General features: G+C 51.4%; 3 protein-coding genes across 22 annotated transcripts in view; 2 read left to right on the forward strand and 1 right to left on the reverse strand.

Moving 5' to 3' along the window:
• Positions 1-8081, forward strand: part of RNASE13 (ribonuclease A family member 13 (inactive)) — an 11520-nt gene extending 3439 nt beyond the window's left edge. For 2 of the 5 annotated variants that reach the window (XR_002345951.1, XR_002345953.1), the window contains exon 2: positions 7887-8023. Coding sequence is in view for 2 of the 5 variants with exons in the window: in XM_021099314.1 (XP_020954973.1) it covers positions 3846-4454 (609 nt within the window). In the remaining 3 variants the exon portion in view is untranslated. Of the gene's footprint in view, positions 1-3488; positions 5530-7886 lie in introns of those variants that run through there. The other 3 variants (XM_021099314.1, XM_021099315.1, XR_002345952.1) reach the window with 2 other exon arrangements.
• On the reverse strand, positions 6439-8883 carry TPPP2 (tubulin polymerization promoting protein family member 2). 2 transcript variants are annotated; one of them, XM_021099316.1, is made up of 4 exons: positions 8550-8883; positions 7896-8146; positions 7499-7652; positions 6439-6717 (listed from the first exon to the last, which is right to left on the reverse strand). In XM_021099316.1, exons 2-4 carry the CDS (start codon positions 8066-8068, stop codon positions 6529-6531), a joined length of 516 nt encoding a protein of 171 aa, XP_020954975.1. In that variant the 5' UTR covers positions 8069-8146; positions 8550-8883; the 3' UTR covers positions 6439-6528. The 2 variants fall into 2 exon arrangements, with proteins under 2 accessions (XP_020954975.1, XP_003362045.1); XM_003361997.4 differs by lacking the exon at positions 8550-8883 and adding an exon at positions 8338-8436.
• Positions 12049-21529, forward strand: NDRG2 (NDRG family member 2). Of its 15 annotated transcripts, none has more exons than XM_021098384.1 (18): positions 12166-12260; positions 13690-13768; positions 13882-13948; positions 14685-14765; positions 15102-15143; positions 15527-15632; positions 15909-16029; positions 16210-16272; positions 17230-17290; positions 17524-17610; positions 17806-17862; positions 18039-18142; positions 18883-18927; positions 19489-19540; positions 19797-19844; positions 20093-20128; positions 20277-20328; positions 20539-21529. In XM_021098384.1, the coding sequence occupies exons 4-18, from the start codon at positions 14691-14693 to the stop codon at positions 20703-20705; spliced, it is 1116 nt and encodes a 371-aa protein (XP_020954043.1). In that variant the 5' UTR covers positions 12166-12260; positions 13690-13768; positions 13882-13948; positions 14685-14690; the 3' UTR covers positions 20706-21529.

A 23211-nucleotide genomic window follows, 5' to 3' on the forward strand; every position in this document is an offset into this window, starting at 1 on the left:
AGTATGACAACCAAAATGAGTCTCTAGAGGTGATCCAATTTCTCCCCATTGAGAACCACTGAACAAGACATAGGAGCTCAAGCAACTACTGTTCCTCCCTCTGACTTAGTTACTTCACCTCCAGGGTGATTCTTATATATGTAAAGTCCAGTGTAATGGGATAACAATTCCACAAATCTCAAGACTAGGGAGCAAATGAAACCATAACAAGGGCGTCAGAACAGATGAAACAACCCTAAGGATCAGCTCCTCTGATACAGGATTTTAAAGACCAGACCACTAGGATCGTAGGTTGGAACTCCAAGTCCCATCGCACACTAAGCACTTTTCCTGGTCCCATGCTCATGCCTTTGTAACATGTGTGTTACATTTGTAACATATGTGTGTCATTCCTACTGAATCGTAAATTTCATATGGACAGGAATTATCTTATTTACTTTTCAATTTTCCCCCAACACTCCTCACAGTGCTTTTCACATAGTATTTAACAATTGCAAAATTTTAAAGTCATCAAAAAGGGGCATGACTAAGAGTAGAAAACTTGGTAAAGAAGAATTTGTAAGGGGTTAAAGAGGGTTCTAGATTGGCAGAGTGGGGAAGTGGGGGGGACTTTTGGCTCATTTGGGAAATATAAGACTTTGCAGGTGGTAAATGAGTTGGGGAAAAAAGTGAGTTAGTATAGTATCTAAAAGCCTATATCCGATTATCCATTTATATATTGTTTAATGGCTGAAAGGCCCTTCCATACTATCTTCCATACCATCATTTAGTCTTGCAGCTTCATAAGGAAGGCAATCATCCCATTTTATGGAGGAGAAAAGAGAAGCTCAGTGGGTTATCTGACATCAAGTCCTAAACTCTTTCCTCCACAATGTGCTGTTCCATTTCTGTAATTGTGTGTGTGGAAGCCAACTGGTGGTGGTTGGGTAGTGAGTGAAGGAAGAGGACAAAAAGCCCTTTCCTCTTCTCAGGGAAGCTGCAACGTTGAGCAAATAGGGAAGAAGTAGCACGCTCTGAGATTGGGACCACAAAGTGGTGGCTTCCTCAAAACAGATTTGAGTCAGCCAGGTTCGGGCACCACCCTGGGTGTTGGCTTACAGACTAGCCTGAAGGATACAGATGAGCCACCTGCCTGTGTAGGCTTTAACTTCTCTTGCTTGGCTATGCATATTTCCCTGGGGAGGTTCTCCAAGGTGAAACTTCTTAAACAGGAATTCTGGGGTGATCTTCGCATGAGTTAGCTCAGCAGATTGGTGGCGGTGAGAGTGGGAGGAGCGAGCAGCATTCTGGGTAGAGGAGACAACATGAGTGAGAGGTGGGTGGGGCACCAAGGGGGAAAGCAGGCAGGGATGGAGATGTAGGTGGAGACATGGTGGGGGCCATGTCATAGAGGCTGCCTGACCTATAAGGTGTAGAGTCCTGCTGAAATTGGAGGGTGTGTGGTGTCCAGGAGAGGGGAGAGCTTGAGCAGGGGAAGAAATAGGAATGGAAGAGACAGTTTCAGAAAAAGTTTTAGTTATGATTTCAGGGCTGCATGACTGATGGACTCATGAGTACTCACCATGTGCCAGGCCCTGGGCTAAGAGTCTTGATATACATCTTAATGAATCTTAATACTGCTGTGAGATACAGAATATTATCCCCATTAAGATGAAGAAATTGAAGCTTGTGCTGGTTTAGTAAACTTGGACCAATGGTGCACAGCCTGGAAGCGGCAAAGCCAGAATCCAATTCCCAGTTTGCTTTACTCAAAACTTTTTTTTTTTTTTTTTTGTCTTTTTGCCTTTTCTAGATCCGCTCCCACGGCATGTGGAGGTTCCCAGGCTAGGGGTTGAATCAGAGCTGTAGCTGCCGGCCTACGCCAGAGCCACAGCAACGCCGGATTCAAGCCGTGTCTGCAACCTACACCACAGTTCACGGCAACGCCGGATCCTTAACTCACTGAGAAAGGCCAGGGATTGAACCTGCATCCTCATGGTTCCTAGTCGGATTCATTAACCACTGCGCCACGACGGGAACTCCTCAAAACTTTCTTTTTTTTTTTTTTTTTAATTGCAGAAATTCCAGGGCCAGGGATCAAACCTGTGCCACAGTAGCCACGCAAGTTACAACAGTAACAACGCTGGCTCCTTGACCTGCTGTGCCACCTGAGAACTCCCCAAAGTTTGCTCTTAACCATCATGTAGTAAAGACCTGGAACAAGTGAGGTTAGGCACAGGGCAGGGTGGATGACCACTCTTGGATTTCTTGCATAGGTAACTGAAGAAACAGACAACACAAAAGGGAAAGCAAGATGGGGAAGGGTGGGTTCAGTTTGGGACTTTAGTTTGTGCCTCAGAAAGAACAAGTTTAAGGGGGCTGTGAATGAGAGCACTCATGTGTTTCTCTCTGCTCCCCTCTACCCCTCCTGAACTACACACTGGCCTTGGAACTACACACGCAGGGTTCTCTGGTCTGACTCCCCTCTGCAGCTCTCCAGGGAGACAGTGGTAAGCTGTCCTAAGCCCACAGCCTGGACAACATCTGCAAGGTGGAGACAGCCAAGAAGTCAAGGACTGTGGCTGGTAGGCTCTAGGGAGCTAGCTCTTTGGTTCTGATGAAGGAGCAGGTGTTGATGAAAAAGGGTTAGGAACTTAGCCCTTTTCCCAACATGACACACTACCAGAATCTGATATGCTGGGTTCAGACAGTTCCAGGCTATGCTATTTTTTTTTTGGGGGGGGTGCTATTTAGAGCCATACCCACAGCATATGGAAGTTCCCAGGCTAGGGGTTGAATCAGAGTTGTAGAGCTGGCCTACGCCACAGCCACAGCAATGTGGGATCTGAGCCCCATCTTCCACCTACACCAGAGCTTGAGGCAATGCTAGATCCTTAACCCACTGAGGCAGGCCAGGGACTGAACCTGAGTCCTCATGGATACTAGTCAGATTTGTTTCTGATGAGCCACGACGGGAACTTCTATGATGTCTAATCTTAACCTGACAAGTTTGAGGCTTTGGGGTCATGCACAGATTTCCCAGGAATGCTCTGACTCTGAGAGGGCCTGAGGTTTCACGTGAGTGTGTTGGTGTGATCATGATTAGAGTGAAGTTGATGATGTGGATGGTTGGGCTGGATTGTCAGCCCAGCACTCAGGTGGGAGGCCCTCGTCTACATGGCCTCTTGGGCTCCTGTGACTGGGATGAGAGAGTGGCAGACCCTCCATTCTCTGATGGTCAGGAATAAGCAGCACTTTGTTCCTTGGAAACAAGACAGTGCTTTCCTTGTCACCTTTCTGAAGGTGCAGGGCCTCTGAACCAGAGAAGACATCAAAGGAATCCCAAGAACTTCGGGACTTCTGGTGGGGAGGTTGGAACTAAATGTTCTGATGACACCAGAGGGGAGGAGACCAGAAAGCAATGTCTCTTTCCTCCCCCTCATCCAACCCCCTCAGCACAGGTGACACTCCCTCCTCTCAGACTGGTCTTTATCCAAAAACCTTTCTAGCCTCTTCTCACCTTTGGGCCATCCTTGGCCTCAAGCAAGAAGAGTCCCTACCCCTGCCCTGCCACCGTCCAGCTACTGTCCTTCCTCAGCCTCAGTCAGAGAAGTGTAGCTGAGCCGTTCCTTCTGGACCATCTGCATTTTCACCAGGAGGATTAACCTGGCCAGGGATAACCAGGAAGAGCCTTGCACCCAAGGGCCAGTTGGACCTCTTATTCTGTGAGTGTTACAGTTCCTGGACTGGGTGAGGCTGAGACCCTAAGGTAACCAAGAGAGAGGAGGGATGGCTGGAGGTGCTGACCAGCTGGATGACCTTGGGGCAAATGTCTCTTCTCTCTGAGGCATGAGGACCTGGGCTGGATGATCTCTGAGGGAGAGTCTGGCTTTGAGAGCATAGGGGAAAGTACATGGGGAAGGCTGGGGCACACTGGAGGCTCTGGGAAGGGGCAGCCAGCCAGTCCAGGTGCACTTCTGCCGCCAATCACCTTAACTCTGCCAGCAGGAGGAATGGTACCAGCCATGGCCCAGCTCCTGTTCCTCCAGCTTGTTCTAGGGCCAGCTTTGGTTGAAAACTTCAAGCTCCAGCTTGCCATCAAGAACTTCCGTACCTTACACATCGACTTTCCCAAGGTTGACTTCGAAAAGGGTTTCCACGGCTACTGTAATGGTCTGATGGCCTATGTACGGGGCAAAAAACAAAGCTGGTATTGCCCAAAGATCCATTATGTATTGCATGCCCCTTGGGCAGTCGTCCGGAAGTTCTGCAAGAACAGTGAGAGCTTCTGTGAGAATTACAACGAATACTGTACACTCACCCAGGACTCTGTCCCCCTCACGATCTGCTCCCTGAACTCCAAACAGCCGCCCACCAGTTGCAACTACAATAGTACCCTAACCAACCAAAGGCTCTATCTGCTCTGCTCCAAAAAGTATGATGCTGAACCGATAGACATCATTGGTCTCTACTAGAGAACAGAGGCTTGCACTTTGAACCACTCTCCCTACTGTCGCTACAGACCAGCCTGTCCCCACTCCTGAAGCTCTGATTGTGGGTACAAGGTTTCCTCCCTGACTTTGAAGGCAGGCAGGGTCCCCTCCCAAGAGACCAGGGAGGTAGGAAAAATGTCTCGAGCTTTGGCCACCATGCAAAGTCATACTGTCTTGTAGCCTCTTTCTAACTTGTTTGCCTTCTGCCGACCCCCCCCCCGCCACCTCGCCACCATCCTCCCTCTCCCACAGACAGTTTTACCCACCCAAGAAGCTGACTGTGTCCAGTTGGCAGCAGTTGTCCATCTGCTGGGCCAGATCCTGAATCCTGGATGGAGTCCCAGAGCCTCAGCTCACACCATGGCAACAGGCACCAGTTCTGTGTCTCAAATCCCCATCCCTATCACCCTTCCCTTCTCAGTCTTCCCCATTTCCCTTATGATCCCCTCTACTCACCCACCCACAGATAGGTATTTCTAGCTATAGGAACTTCCCTGGGAGTCAGACTCACATTAGCATCATTTTCTCAGGGACTCCCTCAGTTCCCAGTGCACTCCTTTCGATGGAATCATTGATTTCTTCTTCACACAACGTGTCCTTTCCGCCCTTCTTCTACCATGAAGCCCAGTGCGGTCTCTCCCCCATACTCCCAACCTCTTCAGTCACTCTGTATTCTTTCTCTAAACCTCTTCTCCTTCCATCCTTCTCACCTAGACTCACTGGAGTTTCAAGTCATCTTCTCTGACCTGTCCCTCCAAAGATTCTTGGATCCCTTTCCTTCCCAAAGCTCCTCCTGACATCTTCCAAACTCCAGATCTGCCTCTGACAAGCCTGGGGTGGAGTAGACCACCCAGAGTCATGAAAGGTTTTAAATCCATATGAGAATTAGGTAAAAGATAACCATGGGATGAAACTGGGTGAAGGGTACATGGGACCTCCCTGTGCTTTTTGCATCTTCCTGTAAATCAAGAATCATTTCAAAATAAAAAGATAAAAAAACCCATCTAAATCAGTTCTGATTTCACTCGTTTCTTTTCTTTTCTTTTCTTTCTTTCTTTTTTTTTTTTTGTCTTTTTTTTTGCCATTTCTTCGGCCACTCCCTTGGCATATGGAGGTTCCCAGGCTAGGGGTCTAATGGGAGCTGTAGCTTCCAGCCTACACCAGAGCCACAGCAACGTGGGATCCGAGCCGCATCTGCAAACTACACCACAGCTCACGGCAACACCAGATCCTTAACCCACTGAGCAAGGCCAGGGATCGAACCTGCAACCTCATGGTTCCTAGTCGGATTCATTAATCACTGCGCCACGACGGGAACTCCTGATTTCACTCATTTCTGTGTCCCAGAACTTCTCTCAGAGTCCTGAAGGCCATCCACCTCCCGCCATTTTCCTGGGTGACCCTTAGCAATCAGTAGGCTCTTCTGTTCCATGTCTACTGTGATGGAGGTGGGGTGGGATAAAACTCAGTTCCAGGCTGGGTGCTGAAAATGGATTCTCCCTCCCCCTTGGCTCTAGAACAAATGCATAAGAGGAGTTAGGCTAAGTAGATCCTTGACTCACCCTCTCTGGCGTCTATTTCTCCCCCAACAAAATATGGATTGCAACAGATGAGGAAGGTGGGGGGACAGGGAAGGGTCTAGTTGCTAGTGTCTGGGTCCTACCATGTCAGATCAGGAATTGCTACTCTCCTTTGGGAGGTTGAGGGGAATAAATACCAATAATGGGCAAACATATGTAGTAAATACTTTTACCTCCATATCTAGTTTATCTTATCTCCAAATATATTCCTCAGCCATGTTCTTAGAAGCAGGCACTGAGGGGGCTGCTACCTAATGGAGGGGAGGCCAAGTAGAGCAAAGGGTGTAGACGTGGGAACACCCATCCTTGGGTTTCTGGGCTCCTCTCTGTCTCTGCACCAAGGGGCCCCTCGTCCCTCACCCTGGTGGAAGAAAGAGCTCGTGAGCTGCTGCACACACAGATGTTTATTGTCTCACAAGCTCCCTGGTGTTAAAGATGCAAGGTGAAGGGCTGGCAGGCTAAGGTGAGCCTACTCCCTAGGTGCTGCCCTTCTTATCATAGGTGCCAGCACCCTTGTAGCCACTCACATAGCCAGAGTTGTCTGTCACGTCTTCCCGTCCTGCAATGCCTTTGCCTTTGCCACTCTCATCAAAGCGCTCCTTGTGGGTGCCAGTGTACTTGCTGGTGTCCGTCAGCCGGCTCACCCCGCCCACAGTAGTTGCTTTCTGCAAGTCAGAGGATGGTGAACCTGACTGCTCTTCCCTTCTCCTCCACTGTCATTTCCATTCTCTAAAGGTGGCCTTTGATTCCTCTAGTTCTCTGAGCTCTTGTTCAACCCTTGGCATGGTGCTGCTTGCTTAGGGCCCAGCTGCACTGTGGGCAGGAGCTCTGAGCCATCCACTTGTGAAGAAGGAGTCTGGTGTATGGGAATGAGTGAGGTCTGTGTATGTGTGTGTGTATTTCTCTGTTTCCAGGGGTGCTATTTTGACTAAGCAGCAACCAAAGAACTTCAACCCTAGACCTCAAATGCAAGGTCAGTCCTACTGGGAAGACCCTATTTGAAATCTAGAGTAGACACCTCTTAGTAGACAGGGGACAAATAGGGTAACAGGGGATGGTGACAGGCAGAAAGCCAGATATTAGACTTTACGTAAAAGTGGGAAGAGGAGCAGGGATCAGGTACCAAGTCCTCTGCACTCAGTGTCTTCTAAAAGCCACCAGGCCCTTGTTGCCTTCAGATCCTGGACACTTGGGCATGAGTCTAAGTTTTACTATTAAAATAGCTGTGGACCTTGGGCAATCACTTCCTCTCAGAGTTTCCTCACCTGTGAAATGACTAGGTGATCTCTAAAGTCTATTTCAATCTCAACAGTGGCCAGAGGCTTTGTGCCCTGTCTCCCCATAGTGCTACTGTTGACAGGAACCCTGGCATGTATGAGGGGAGACAGGAGCAGTGGGGATTTAGGGAAGTAGGGTTAAGGGTTAGGAGTGAAGACTGTCACTCACAGTAACACCGGTGGTAGCTGGGTCCTTGCCCTCCATGAGTTTATAAATGTTCTCCAAGGCTTCATCTGGACTCTTCCCCTTGAATCGCTTCTGGCCCAGTTCCTTCATTGCCTCCTGGAACTGCTGGAAGGTGACGGTTCGGGCATTCTTGGCCCTGGTTAGTCAGACAGGAATCCAGAAACTCTGGAACATGAACTCATCACCTTCCAAGGCCAACCCTCCCCTTACTCAGATGTGGCCTCTTGACCCTGAGTGTCTTGGGGACAAGGACGAGCACAGTGCCAGACACCCAGTAGGTGCTCTGCCCATTACAAATGTTCTGCCACATAAACCCTTCCATGTCCCATGACCTTGTTTGTTACACTCACCACCCCCACTCCTGTCTTAGGTCCCTTACTTGACTTTGCTGAACACAATGTCCACATCAGTGGAGGTGACCATCTTGCCGTCCATGATGCCACAGTCTTTGCACAACTTGGAGAAGTTCTTGTTGTTCATTTCAGTGCCACTGCTTGACGATTCTCCAAAGACAGCAAACCGCTGGAACGTTTTCTCTGCTTCTGATGCCATGGTCAACCAGAGGTGAGGGAGGACACTGCAGGGTGGTAGGGAGACTCAAGGGGGAAGGAAGGAGGGGAAGGGAGGGGACTGAAGAACAATAAGGATGGTGGTTAAAATAAAATCCCAATCAGCAACAGGAACGAATCCCCTTCTCCCTGTCCTCTCTTCCCCCTTCCCTCTGACTCCCTTCTTACTGTTCCCAATATGAGAACTACTAGTGTGAACCTGCATATGGAGTAATCACCACCACCACCCACTTCCCCATCATGTCTGTGTACCTGAAATTGCCTGGATGGTGTCTGACCCTTCCCAGCCTTTGTATGTAAGTGTGTGCAGATGTGTGGGAGCCCGCTGGCTGAGGAGACTGTGTGGCAGGGGGGAGACAGGGGAGGAGAGGGAAACTTCTATGACCTCAGCAGTGTTTATGTGACATCATTTGCAGCCCCATCTATAGCCCTAATCTTTGGGGGAGGGGTCCTTAAGTCCCTACCTTGCATGTCACTTTGAGACCTGACCAGCCTCCTGATCTCTCCAGATGATCAAGCTTCCTTCATCATTTCATCCCTGCTTGACCCAGTCCTCTGTGTCTTGGTCAAACTGTTTTACACTCTGCCCTTCAACAAAATCTGAGGAGAGCTCAGGGGATGGGTTAATGAAAACAAGTTGACATCAGTCCAACATTGAGCTTTTTTTCTGTCTCCAGGCTCAGGTTAATGACCAACATGGATAATCCCATTGGCTTTGGCAGACCAAGTTCAACAGGAACTTTATTTTTATTTTGTCTTTTTAGGGCCGCACCTGTGGCATATGGAGGTTCCCAGGCTAGGGGTCCAATTGGAGCTGTAGCCATTGGCCCATGCCAGAGCCACAGCAACGCCAGATCCAAGCCTCATCGGCGACCTACTCAACAGCTCATGGCAACATCGGATCCTTAACCCACTGAACGAGGCCAGGAATCCAACCTGCATCCATGCATGCTAGTTGGGTTTGTTAACCACTGAACCATGATGGGAACTCATCAACAGGAACTTAAATGGCTTCCACTGTTGGACCCAACATGGGAAGAATATGACTCTTGGAGGGTCATAGATCTGAGTGGGTCAGGGTGAGGGTGAGCCCCAGACTCTGAAAATCTTCCAGATAAGTTTCAATGCAGGTCAAAGATGTTCCTCAGGGGTTTCACTTTGGCCTTTTCTCTAGCTGGAAACCGTATAGATGGATGAACTTCAGGGCCCCTACAATAAAGCAGCTGGGTTGGTGACTTCCTGCCCCTTCCCATCTGTCACCAATTCCTATACTTTCCCTTGTCTTACAAATCCATTCCTGTCTTTCCACTCCTATTGCTCTCACACTTTATGCAAGTCCTTGTTATGTCATAGCTAGTTGATTAGCCTTCTTTTTTTTTTTTTTGTCTTTTTGCTATTTTTTGGGGCCACTCCCGTGGCATATGGAACTCCTATCCTGCCTTCTAAATGACTTCTTTCCTAAGTCAAATGCTTCACCTTCACCCACCCTCTAAACCATTTTTAATTACCACCCTTCCCCATCAGATTAATTTTCACAAAGCAATTTTTTTTTATCAGTTTCTCCTGCTCAAGAACACTCTATGGGTCTTCAAACCTTTTTGAAATGCCACACCTTTTTGCTTGTCACTCAAGGACCTTCACACCTGGCTCCAACCTACCTTACCGAACATCACCCACCTTGCATTAATATTACTCTTCATCTGGGGCCACAGTGGTCTGATAACTATATGCTTCATAGGGTACCTGAAGCCTAGTGGAGAGAGAATAACCTTGGAGTGGAATGTATCTGGCTGGAGATTTAAGTCCCAGATAAGTCATTTACTAGCTGAGTGGCTTTGTGAAAGTCACTAAACATCCCTGAGCTTCAATTTCATCATCTCTATAGTGAGGACAAAAATACTTACATTATAGTATTAGGGGAAAATATATGGCAGTTACCTTGCACATAGTAGCTGCTATTCAATTCTTTAGAGTAACATGGATATTTCTGCCCCCAAACTTTCCCTCATGATCTCTCTCTTAATGGATAGAACGCCCCTCCTTTCCACTCAAGTACTCCGTTGTTGTACTCCTGATAGTATGGTTTGCCCTAGAAACAAAACTTCTTTCTTCTTCTGAATTTTATTAGGATAACGGTTCCCAGCCTGCGGGCTGCAGCCTCCTGGGGCAAGGGTTTCTGAATTACTACAAGGGCCTCTTGCAATCTATATGTACATAGAAATAAATAATAAGCTTTGCCCATTTAGGTATATATGTGAGTATCAGAATACTATACATACTTATTTGAAAGTATGTTTGAATTTACGCTTTGTCTCTAGCAGGGATATTCAAACCATCATTTGGGAGTGGAAATCTCTGATCTCCCACTTGAAAAGAATGGGAAATTATTGCCAAAGTACTTACCGTCTAAACAATCAATCTTACACACACCATTCTTCTTAACTTGTTCTATCTTTATACGTTCTCTCAAAGATTGGATCCCAGGCTTCTAGAGAGGGTATGACTAGACCTCACACTTCTTTGAATTCCATCTATACAGTGGCTTGCACAGAGCAGGTACTTAAAACTGTTGCTTACTGGGAAGTATAGTTTGAAGCTGCTTCTGGCCCAAGACATCTGCGCCAGGCTGAGCCCTTCCCTGACAGGGAGGAGGAACCCCATCTTAGAGCAGAAGCAGCCTGCCTGCAGCAGACTGAGACCCCTAGGCCTTCCCCTAGGAAGCAAACAGATCCCAGTGGAAATTTCCCACCTTCTGCCCGCCCCACGCCCCTGCGTAGGCCCCTTATCAGGTTCCCCCTGAGTCATCCTGACCCAGAGACGAATTTAGATGCTGGAACCTCCAGGTCCTTCCCTCCCCCACTCCAAGTAAGGCTACTTTAGACACATCAGAGGAGGATGCAGGCAGAAGTTCCCCACTCTAGTCTCTTTTTCTCCCCCAACTCCAGTGGGGGTAGGGAGATCTCTCTCCTGTCCTATACATCTTTATCCATGGTCCCAATTCCACCAGGCTTTTCCTTGTCTGGGAGAGTGTTAAACTCTGGCATCCAGAGGGGAGAGGGGACTAGGCGAGGAGCCAGGGTGCCTTGCTTCTGTGCCAGTTTCTGGGTAAATATTTATGAAGGGTGTGGGGGAAGGGAATGGAGGAAAACTTGGGTGCTCCAAACTGGCGGATATAGGGGGGGTCCTTTAGATTTGGGGGTATTGAAAACTGGGTTTGGTCCTGACCAGTTCTACTCTGGGTCACCTCCTCCCTCTTGGCCCCTCCTTTCCAATTGACTCTGCCAAGTGGGGATGAAAGGGGCATTGATGTTCCTGGGATGGGAGGGGTTTGTGGGTGGTGAGGGGGGTGGGGGTGGGGGTGGGGGTGGTTCCCAGGCAGAAGGGGAGAAGGCAATTTGGGGGTCTTGGGGGGAGTAGTCTGAGCTGGTGTTGTAGTTGGCAGCTCCAGTTCCATTGGCCATTGTTCCCAACTGGCCTGGCGCCCAGCCCCCAAAAAGGCAACTCAGGAACCTAGCTGAAGGAGGATGAGGTGGGGACCCCAAGGGGGAGGAGAGCTGGAAGGGGTGCAGGTGGGGAGAAATCCAGTCTGGATTTCCTATTGTTCAAGACAACTTTGAATCCCTTTAGCCACACAATTATCCCATTCCGGGTGGCTTCCCTCTTAGGAGCATGGGGAGGGTGCATCTAAGTGGGAGGAGGGCAGGGCGAGTGAGGGGTCCAGGAAGTCAAACCCACCCAGTCCCTGAGACAAGCAGCAGTCAGTCGCTGAAAAACCATCCCCTGGGCAATGCGATTCTGCCTGGCCCAGCTGGTCTCACTCTTCTTCTCTGGGCCAGACTAGAAGGGGTTAGCACTGAAGCCACAGGGTCTCTTGGGTCCCGGCCCAGGACACTGCGTCCTCCCCAAGCCCCTACTCCACCTCCACTGAGTTAACTCCACCCCGAGCCTGTTTACCCAAGAGTCAGAACCCCTGGGGGTCCCTGGCCCCTCCTCCGCCCCCCCCCCCCCCGGGCCTTGACCCGGGAGTCCCCCGTTGGTCATCCTCTCCCCTCCCTCCTGAGATCTCCCTCTATTTATAGCGGCCCCCGCATTCCCTGCCCCCCCCCTCCGCCTTGTTTTCCAACTTCTCAGGGAGCAGCCGGAGAGCAGGCGTCGGGACACAGCAAAGAGAGGAGGTACCAGGACCTTGGGCGCCCCAGAGCTGGAACTCCTGGGCCCTCCACCCCCCGCCCCACCCCACCGTACCCCACCCCACCCCTCAGTCCGTACAGTCACACTTTCCCCTCCCAGCGAGCGAGACCTCCGCCTCCTCAGCAGCAATCCCTCCTTAACCTAGCTCTGTTTCCGGGCGGGTGGAGTCGAAATCATGGGTGCCAGCACCCTGGATTCGTCTCACTTCTACCCGTGCCCACCACTGAGTCTGGGGGCGAAGGAAGGCGCCAGGGTGCCACAGGCAGACTCAGGGCACCGGTGGGGGCAGTGTTGAGAGGAGGCGTGGGGATCCCCCTCCAGACTTAGGGATCCCCGCACACCCTACAGCAGCTGCGTTGCAGGGCGGGGGGGGCGGATGTTATGGGGAGCGCGGGAGGAGCTTGGAAGCACCCAGCAGATTGCTTTCTTCGGAGCGTCCCTCGGGCCCCCAGCACAGTCCCTCCCTGGGCAGCAGGCAGCCTCGGGCGGGGTGGGAGGGCGTGTTTACAGGGGGTCTGGGGCGGATCCGCGGGGAGCTGGCGGCCCGTGGGCGGGCTGGGGCGGGCAGGGGGCGGGTCTGTGGGGAGCCCAAGCCGGGGCGGGCCAGAGAGTCAAAGGCAAGTGAAGGTGGAAGCGGCCGCTGCGGCAGCAGGTAGGGGGAAGGGCCTGCGAGGGGCCTCGGGGCCTGGCTGGCGCCAGCGGGGGCCTTGGGACAGTTTGATCCCAATCCCTTGGAGCTGACGGCTCATGGGAAGGGGCCCGCGAGGAGGGCCGCTGGGCCACTGCGCACAAAGGCGGAGGCTCCGCGGGCTGCAGGGCGTGTTTGGGGCGTGCGCGAGACTGTGTCCAGGGTACAGGGCGCTCAGCGCCAGGCGCGCGAGCGTGTCAGTCCCCACGCGGACGAGCACGGAAGGAACAGGTCCCTGAGGCTGGGCCCAGGCAGTCCCATCCGACCTGCCCATCCCTTCCCAGCTGGTGCTCGACCCTTGTGGGTCGTTGGGGGAGGCTGGGAAAAGATTGTGGGAATATCCCTCCCCCCACACCCCCTTAAACTAAACTGGTGGGACCCACACCGAGACTGGGCGGAGGAGAAAAGCGACGGCATAAGGTTTAAACAAACAAACAAAAATTTTAATGGTGGAACCAGTCGTGCTCTGCTACCCTCATTTTGCTTGAGAGCTGTCAAAACTTGGGGATCCCCTAGTCCAGACTAGTTTGCAAATAAGAAATTGAAGGCAAGAACAGTGACAGATTGAGCCAAGGTCACACTGGTAGAGGCAGAGCCGGGACTAGAATCCAGAGGTTCTGACACTAGCCATGCTCTTTCCTCCACATCAGCACTTCCTTTTCTCCTCCCCGCCCCCCAAACCCTTCCAGCCTGAACTGATACCTGCTCTCTGTGTTGCCCCGTAGGCCCCTCCAGCCTGTATTGATTCTAGTGGAAGCCTAGAGAAGGCTTGTTCACTGGACTCAGGGGTACAGATTAGGGCAGGTTAGTGACCGGGCAAGGGTTGGTGACCCAGTCGTCCAGATCTTGGCTTTCTGTCCCTAAAAGACCCAGAGTCTGTCTCCCATGTCATTCACCTCATTGCCTTGTTTTCTCAGACCCCTGAGCCAGGAGGAGTGAGAACCCTGACCCCTAACCCCACTGCGTCCAGCCAATAGGAGTCCAGTAAGTGACCCCACCCCCAGGCTGCAGGCCCTTCACTGTGCTGGTCTGCACAGGTGCTCCCCTCCTAACCCGGCAACCGCCAAAAATTGAACATATGTTAACTTCTTTGCAGTCAAGAGGAAGCATCTTGGGAGGAAGGGAGGCATTGGATCAGCTGGACACAGATGTACCTTGTCCTACTTTTCTTGTCTTCCCCCCTCCCCCTCTTGATCATGTTTCTCAGATCATTTTTAGCCCCTCTCCTTTGAGCTGCTGACCTTGGGACTTTAGTTGAAGGTCACATTCAATGGTGAACTTTTACTACTCATCCCTTAGTATCTTTAGAGTACCCAGTCACTGAGCCACTATTTTCACCCCCTACCAAACTAGAAGTATGGGGTGGCCCCTAAATATAGTCTGAAAACCCACACACACAGCTGCATTGCTGCTCAACCCCCATTACTTCCATCCAGGATGGGGGGGAGGCTCGGGAGGTGTGGGTGTTGAGGGGTGCTGGGGATGGCCAATCTGAGGGGAAGTGGTACCCTGATTTCTCTTCCACAAGCCCTCTCCCCCAGCAGCCTGGTTCCAGCGCTGGGGGCAGGCAAGGCTCTTGGTGTGTCCTGGAGAGGTCCTTGGCTCCCGGGGCCCTCTGCACACTGCTTTGTCCAGTGCTGAGAGAGGAAGCCAGGCGTTGGAGGAGGTGTGGCAGTGTGGGGGCAGCCTCTGCAGTCTCCGTGTTTCCTCACCCTGCCAGGCCACCATGGCGGAGCTGCAGGAGGTGCAGATCACGGAGGAGAAACCGCTGTTGCCAGGGCAGACACCCGAGGTGGCCAAGGTTATCCGAGACCCTCTGACTCCCAGGCCTGAATTCCAGAACTCCAGGCATCCCCCCACTTCTTGCCTTCCCAAATTCATGACCTCATTCTAACCCACACCCCTACTTTCTCCACATCTACCTGTGTTTCTCTCCCCATACACCACACCGAGAGCCCAGGCTTTTGTCCTGTCACTACACTAACTTTCATCCTTTCCATGTCTCTTTTTGTCAACCTCTTTCTGTCTTTGGTCTCTTTTGGTCTCTCTACCTACCTTTCTTTATCTGTATCTGTCTCTCCGTCTGTGACCCTACGTGGCTGTGTGTCTCTGTGTGTATCTGTGTGTCTCTCTCCAGGAGGCTGAGTTAGCTGCCCGAATCCTCCTGGACCAGGGACAGGTAACCAGCTTGGGGCAGCCCCAGGTGGGAGGAGGGGCTCTCCCCAGGAAGGAGAGGGCCCCTACCCGGCTCTTGGCTTTTCCATCTCTCCGCTTCCTCTCCTTTTCCAGTCCTCTCCTGTCCCCGTCGCTCCCCTTCCCTTCCTTTCTCCTCCCTACGCAGAGTTCCCTGATGCTCTCCAATCTTTCATTATGCTTTTCCACCCTCAAAATCATCCTCCAGTGTCAAACTAAATTCTTGCTGATGCTATTTCTAAATCTTGGGTCCCATCGCCTCTCTTTGCCCCTCCCCCACCTTAAAGCCCCAACTTTTGTGGAGGTTCCTCTTCTGCCTCTTTTCTTCTCAGCCTAAATCCTACCTGATGGTGACCTCTTTTCCTGCAGACTCACAGTGTGGAGACACCTTATGGCTCTGTCACTTTTACTGTCTATGGCACCCCCAAGCCCAAACGCCCAGCGATACTCACCTACCATGATGTGGGACTCAACTGTAAGGGCCTTCACCTTCCCCTTCCATTTCTTTCTGGGAAGAGGCCTGGAGGGGGGCACGGTTAACCCTGATGTGAAAAAAAAAAAAAACAAAAAAAAAACAAAAAAAACTAAAGCAAACAACCCTGGTGTGAGAAGAAGGGTCAGGAAGGGAGCCACGTGGCATGTCAAGTTCTCTCCTAGTCTGACTGTGGCGGGAGAGAAAGAGGGTGGGTTGTGACTTGGGGACATTTCTCCTGTCTGATTCTACTATTGGGGTCATGGGGATTCTCTTTAGATAAATCCTGTTTCCAGCCGCTGTTTCAGTTTGGGGATATGCAAGAAATCATTCAGAACTTTGTGCGGGTCCATGTGGATGCCCCTGGGATGGAAGAGGGGGCTCCCGTGTTCCCTTTGGGGTGAGAACTAGCTCCTTCCCTCCTCTTCAGACTGTGAGGCGCACGACAGGTGTGACCTGGGGGTTGGACCAGGGGAGGAGGGAAGGGCGTGGTGGTGATTCTGGGAGAGGATGAAGAGGACACTGAGGTGGGGGCCTGGGGGCAGGTTGGTATTTTCCTTAACATTGCTTTCCTCCCCAGATATCAGTACCCGTCTCTGGACCAGCTTGCAGACATGATCCCGTGCATCCTACAGTACTTAAAGTGAGAGGCTCGGGGGCCCCTCCAAGCCAGAGTTCTCTCTCTAGCACAGGGTGGCCCTTAGAACTCCTGTGCCCACCCAGGCTCTGGGTGAATTCTGTCTGGCCTAGATATACCCTCCCTCCTCCATGCCCCCACCTGATTGTCAGAGGAAGCAGGTGGATTTGGAAAACACTTGAGTCAGCGGAGTAGCCCTAAGGGACAGAGGAGAGGAAGAGGAAGCTGGGTGCATGGCCCTGCCTTAGGCTGAGGAGGGACTTCTCTGATCTGGAAGCTAGAGAAGAGGAGGGGGGCGACATGGTCCGGGAGGAACCAGACAGACCTGTCTTTCCCTCCCACTCCCTCTGCCTCCTCCAAACACACACCTGGTGCACTGGGTGCCCGCCCTGCATCTAAGAGGAGTGGGAGAAGGAAGAGAAAACTGGGTGAGGCCTCGGTTGTGCACACTGAGTGTTGCACGATGCCTGTGCTCTGTCTTTGGCTTGGCTTTTTCTGGGCACCGGGGCCCTGGGCAGCTCTGGTTCACCTCTTTGGCTCTCTTCCCCACTATGCTTCCTGTTGTTCACTGAAGTTGTATCTGTTTTTAACATCTTGCTTCAAGTTCCCTTCTTCCCAGTTCCTCTAGAGGAATCAGGAACTAAAAGAGAACAAGTTGAACTAGCTCCTGAAAGTTGAGAATGGACAAAGAACTATGTAGGAAACAGTGTCTGATTGGTCAGCGGATGGATATTCATTTTCGGGACACTCACTCTCCTAGAGGGAGCTGGGGAAAGACTTTGGGGACCTACACGGACCACCAGCGTCCATTTTTAGCTTCTTGGCACCTTCTTTTGAGGCATCCCCCAAAGGAAGGTCCCTTTCTGTCCTTTGTGTCCGAGGCCTTAGGAAGGAGGGTGAGGAGTTTGGAGAGTCAGAGTTTGGGACACCAGGACCCATTAGGCCCCCATTTCCCTTTCACAGTTTCTCCTCAATAATTGGAATTGGTGTTGGAGCTGGAGCCTACGTCCTCTCTCGATATGCTGTAAGAAATAAAAACCCCCAGAGGAGGGAAAGACGGGTCCAAGACCTAGGCAGAGCAAGTAGGAGAGTATTATTTATCAGCGTGTGCTTGGGGGGAGGCTGGGGAGTAATGGGGGGGCAGGCAGGCCCATGGACCGTGGAGTGGGTGGAGCTCAGCCTGGAGTGGGTGGAGCTTAGCCCAGAGGGGATAAAGCCATGCCTGCCTTTGACTACCCTCCCTTCTGCTGCCCCCAGCTTAGTCACCCGGATACTGTGGAGGGTCTCGTCCTCATCAACATCGATCCCAATGCCAAGGGCTGGATGGACTGGGCAGCCCACAAGGTTTGGAAGGGCCTGTGTGCTGAGATCCAGGGCGGGCTTCCCCTTATATGGGTCCATTTAGGCCCTACCGGCAGAATGGATCGGCCTGTGAGCTTCAAGAGGCAGGGGATGGAACAGGAAAGAAGCTGTGTCCCTTTGCTTGGGTCTCTTCTCCTGATAATGTCCTGAGCTTTCTCACCTGCCTTTTCCTCTTAGCTTACAGGCCTCACCTCTTCCATTTCGGAGATGATCCTTGGGCATCTTTTCAGCCAGGTAAGTGGTTGTGGAAAACAAAAGAAGTAGAGGTGACCAGCAGGGCCTGGAATACTTGGGGATGACTTCCTTACCTGGTCCAGCATCTGGGGAGGGAAGGAGGCTTGACTCTTCGCATCTAGTAACTGGCGACTTCTCGTCCCCGCCCTAATTTTTTCCCCTCTTCTTTCCTTCAGGAAGAGCTGTCTGGAAATTCTGAGTTAATACAAAAGTATAGAAATATCATTACACATGCCCCCAACCTGGCAAACATTGAATTGTACTGGAACAGCTACAACAAGTGAGTGGGTGGAGTTCCTGTTGTGGCTCAGCAGGTTAAGAACCCGACCAATATCCATGAGAATGGGGGTTCGATCCCCTGGCTTTGCTTCGTGGGTTAAGGATCCGGTGTTGCTGTGAGCTGTGGTGTAGGGCGCAGACTCGGCTCGGATCCCACGTTGCTGGGGCTGTGGTGTAGATGTGCTGTGGTGTAGCTCCAGTTTGACCCCTAGCCTGGGAATTTCCCTGTGCTGCAAGTGCAGCCCTAAAAAGAAAATTCAACAAACAACTAAAAAACCCCTGAGTGTGTGGGCTTGTAAAAGAAATATAGAAGCAGCGAGGGGTGAAGTCACGGGGAGTCGCCGGGGAGGAGAGGAAGATAGGAAGCAGGCCATGCAAGGTGGAGGCTTTGCTGTGCAGCTGGGGCAGCTGTGGTGCAGACCCAGTGGGAAACGTGAGGAGCCAGCCCCCTCTCTCCTGTTACCTCCTTAGATTTTTGGATTCCCAGGAGTAAGATGATCTCGTGCCCTTGTGCCCTTCATCCCCTTTACTGCCCCCTGACCAGGGACCTCAGGCACAAATGACCACAGGGCTCATGCTTCAGGCCTGCCTGCCACCTTCTCCTTCAGTCCCCACTTAAAAATCACCAATATTTGATTCTAATTTTGGGGAGGGAGATGGCCCCTCATAGGGCAGCTGGATTCTATCTGGGTGGATAACACTGCTTGCCTAAAATTCCTACTCTTTTTAAACCCTCTTTAGCCGCCGAGACCTGAACTTTGAGCGCGGAGGTGATGTCACTCTCAAGTAAGACTTTAAGGGGTAAAGCTTGGCCTCTTTCCCTGGATCTTCCCCAGGTGTTTATGTTCTATTCACTGAGCCACTGCCAGTGTCTCTTGTTGGCCATTCCCACAGAGAAGCCAAGACTGAAAATGTCTGCTGGTGCACTGCAGATAGGTCAGCCTCATTCGGCATGGGTCAGAAAGAAATCTGGAGTTCCCGATGTGGCTCAGTGGGTTAAAGATCCAACAATGCTGTGGCTGTGGCATAGCTGGCAGCTCTGCAGCTCTGATTCAGCCCCTAGTCTGGGAACTTCCATATGCCGCAGGTGCAGCCCTAAAAAGAAAAAAAAATCCCCCCAAAAGAAGGGGAGTCTTTTGCCAAGGGGTTTTCTTGTCACCTCCCACCTTATCCTATTTAGCACATCACCACCCATTAGGTCTTCCCTGTTTGAACCCTCTTGGGATTGGCGGGGTTCAGAAGGCTGTTTCCTCTTTGGAGCCAACATTTTCCAGGTGTTCTTCTGGGAAGAGGTGGGGGAGGGACTGCGAGGGGCTCACCGCCTGCTCCCCAACACTGTGCCTCTAGGTGCCCTGTGATGCTGGTGGTAGGAGACCAAGCACCCCATGAAGATGCAGTGGTCAGTAGAGAATTTGGGGGTGGATGAGGGAGGGTTGGAGTTCTAGGGGGGCAGTCAGAGGGCTAGCTTGCCAAGAGGCAAGCTCTGTTTGGGACAGGAAGAGCAACTTTGGGGCCTAAGAGGTTGATTCCTAGTAAGAAAGAAATGGATAGGGGGCTGATAAGAGAGGAAACTGGGAACTGGGTCTCTGGGTCCCTTAGTTAGGAGAGGCCGCAGGGAATGTGATCTTACTCATTCAGTCTCCTACTTACTGCAGGTGGAATGCAACTCAAAACTGGACCCCACCCAGACTTCTTTCCTCAAGGTCAGTAACCCTACTCCACACGAAGCCTGATTCCTGGCCCTCTGTCCAGAGCCATGTTCTTTAGATTCAGATGCAAGTCTTCCAGGGACCTGCATGGGAGCAAGTGGGCAGGTGGAGTGAAAAAAACAAGAAACACCTTACAGGCCTGGAGTGGGGAATCTAGGGAAGAGAGATCCTTTTCTACCTCTCAGCATGGCTCATTTTTTAATGTGTGTATCACTTTTTCTGCATGGTTCTCTCCTGAACAGATGGCTGACTCTGGAGGTCAGCCGCAGCTGACTCAGGTGAGTACCTCTGCCATCCGAGGGATGGGATGCTAGTGGCTCTGAACTATATCCCCTTTGCCACACACTCCATCTGCCACGGCCTTAGGCTCCAGCTCAGCTTCTCACCTCATCCTGCTGTCTCCCTCTCTTCATTTTACTTCCACAGCCAGGCAAACTGACCGAGGCCTTCAAGTACTTCCTGCAGGGCATGGGCTATAGTGAGTATGGGGATCAGAGGATGCCACGAGGACCAGGGGTTGCTGCAAGGAGGAGGGATGGGCACCGCAGGGGGAGGAACCATTTTAGGCGAATTCCTAGACTTACCACCATCTGCTAAATCAAGCTCATTGACCCCTGGCCCCACTTTGAGTTGCGAGCCGCTCTTCCCCCCACCTCTCTGACTGTCTGCTCGTCCTCTGTCTTCACAGTGGCCTCCTCCTGCATGACTCGCCTATCCCGGTCTCGCACAGCCTCCCTGACCAGCGCAGCCTCCATTGATGGCAACCGGTCCCGCTCTCGCACCTTGTCCCAGAGCAGCGAGTCTGGGACTCTTCCTTCAGGGCCCCCGGGGCACACCATGGAGGTCTCCTGTTGAATGACCCTTGTTGCCCTGGTGTGGGACCCAGCCCTCACCTCCCCCAGCACTAACCTGGGAGGTGCCTAGGGCGCTGGGCCAGAGGGAGCAAGGGAAGATGGGCAAATCATATGGGGAGATGACCTTGATCTCTGATTGCTACCCTAACCTTGACCTCTAACCTGTGATTCTCCTCAGCTCCTGGGAGAGATGTCCTAATATCTCTTAGGGACCCAGGCCCCTAAATGATCCCTCTCCTTCATCTTGGTGTTAAGGTGGAGAAGGCACGTATCTCTTCTCCCTAATCTAGGTGTCTGTCGCTAAGGGATAAGGGGTTGCTGTAGTTGTCCGTGGTGTCTCCACTGGATGCTCTCTCCTTATCCCATATCGCAAGGGTAGGGGGCTTGGGGCTGGCACCACTCACCAAAGCTGATAGGGCTTCTCATGAACCCTTCAGACCTCTGAAGGGTATGGGCCTACACGAATGTGTGCCGGGGAGACTTGCTGCTGGCTTAGTGGTCCTCAGGATGTGACAGAAACATTCGGTGTGGAAATGGAAGTTGGAATGGGAGGTGGTGGGCAGTGAACAAGTGTGAGGGAAGGATTGGAGCTGGGCAGTAGGAAGGGGCCTGGGGCCATTGGCTGCACTAACTTTGGTAGCTGCCTAGACAGTGTGTGTCTAGAGTGGGAGGGGGGAGGGAGCCAAGCTGGGCAGGGCTGCTTGGGGCTTGGCATAGGGGTGGGAAGGGCTGCCTTGGGGCTCTGACCACAGTGTGTTATGTGTGGAGGGTGCCCTCCTGTCTCCCACAGTGTCTGCTGTAACAATAAACTGTAGCGGAATCTGAGCACTATTCTTCTTCTTTGTCTGAGTGTGCCCGCCTCCTTTCTTGCCCTCTCCCTGCCCAGCTCTCACATTCTCCTCTCGAAGTAACATAAACCGCAGGAGAGGGCTTATATAGCATAGACATGTCACAGAATGAGACTACATGGTCACTGGTCCCCAGTAGAATGGTATTATCTTTGGGAGTTCCCATTGTGGTGCAGCAGAAACAAATCCAAATAGGAACCATGAGGTTGTGCGTTTGATCCCTGGCCACGCTCAGTGGGTTAAGGATCTGGTGTTGCTGTGGTGTAGGTTGCAGATGTGGCTCAGATCCTGCATTGCTGTGGTTGTGGCATACGCCAGCAGCTGTAGCTCCAATTTGACCCCTAGCCTGGGAACTTCCATATACTGCGGGTGCATCCCTAAAAAGCAAAAGCAAAAAAAAAAAAAAAAAAAAAAAAAAAAAAAAAAGAATGGTATTATCCTTGATATTGATAGTATTTTCAAGTTTGGGAAGGGAGGAGCTACTCAGATGTTCCTTATGAAAACTTCCTTAGGAGATTTCTGTATCAGTGGAATGGACCATTGAGAAATTCCATATGGCATTTCAGAGATGGCATCAACATCATGATCTCAAAGGAGGAAGTGCAGAAAGCTGACTAACATGTCCAAGCACAACTTGGAACCATTTTCTGGCAGGACCCTCCTTAGGGTCACCTAGATAACATTTTTTTTTTAAGGTCAAACCCATGATCTATGGAATTTCGCCTACGGACTGAATCTGAGCCACAGCTGCAGCGATGCCAGATCCTTTAACCCACTGTGGTGGGCAGGGGATCAAACCCGCACTTCGGCAGCAACCCTAGTGGCTAGGGTCAGATTCTTAGCCCAATGGGCCACAGCAGGGACTCCCATAGATGCCATTTTAGATGGTTGAATACAGTCCGTGGACCAGACCCTCATGCAGTTACTAGAATGTTTGGGTAGCTTATAGTTGATACAAATCCAAAAATGCCTTCAGAAGAATCACAGCAAAAAGGATTTCCTCTCTGGAATTTCTCCTCCCCTATGAATCCAAGAATTCAGGGAGTTAATTAGATTATGTTTGTGGTTCTCTGGGAAGCTTTTCAACAAGTATGAGCAATAATCATCAAGAGGACTTTAGATATTTTGTGGCTGTTGTAGGCTGATTCTTGGGGCTCTTGGGGCATAGGAAGTCCAAATGAGAAGGCACCATATAGTGTTACTGGCAAGAGGACTGTTGATGGAGTATTCCAAGGTCATTTGCTAGATTATAGAACCCCCTCAGGCAATTATACTTCCCTCTGCGGAACTGAGCTGAGGACGAATGCAGCTTGGTGTCTGGTGCTGACACAGTGGCATAGAACTGGGGCATCGAATTTGTTCCTGCATCTTGAGCAGTTCCTCACTCTCTCTCCCAGGACCACGTCTATTTTAAATGCCCTAGGCCAGGATCAGAAGGGGGCAGTATTAGGTGACCAGCTGGGTTACAGAGCTAGCTACTGATGGCAAGGTATTGGGTAACCACACACAGGGCAGGTAGCAAAGAGTGCTTAAATGCCATGCTAAAGAAAAGAAATAGCATAATGGGAATCATTGGACCAATCAGCTCCTAGATAAACAAAATGTGAGGAAAAGGCAAAGAATTCCAACCCGTGTCAGCCTTGACTGGCAATCTCTGCT

The sequence above is a fragment of the Sus scrofa genome, chromosome 7 (assembly GCF_000003025.6).
Source record: "Sus scrofa isolate TJ Tabasco breed Duroc chromosome 7, Sscrofa11.1, whole genome shotgun sequence".
NCBI lineage: Eukaryota > Metazoa > Chordata > Mammalia > Artiodactyla > Suidae > Sus > Sus scrofa.

Coding starts and splice junctions, on each gene's coding strand:
- TPPP2 (XM_021099316.1), bottom strand. CDS start 8,068: ATGGCATCAGAAGCAGAGAAAACGTTCCAGCGGTTTGCTGTCTTTGGA. Junction 7,653..7,895: donor ATTGTGTTCAGCAAAGTCAA/GTAAGGGACCTA, acceptor CTGACTAACCAG/GGCCAAGAATGCCCGAACCG. Junction 6,718..7,498: donor CAGCTACCACCGGTGTTACT/GTGAGTGACAGT, acceptor TCTGACTTGCAG/AAAGCAACTACTGTGGGCGG.
- NDRG2 (XM_021098383.1), top strand. CDS start 14,691: ATGGCGGAGCTGCAGGAGGTGCAGATCACGGAGGAGAAACCGCTGTTG. Junction 17,291..17,523: donor ACGTCCTCTCTCGATATGCT/GTAAGAAATAAA, acceptor TGCTGCCCCCAG/CTTAGTCACCCGGATACTGT. Junction 18,928..19,488: donor GGAGGTGATGTCACTCTCAA/GTAAGACTTTAA, acceptor CTGTGCCTCTAG/GTGCCCTGTGATGCTGGTGG.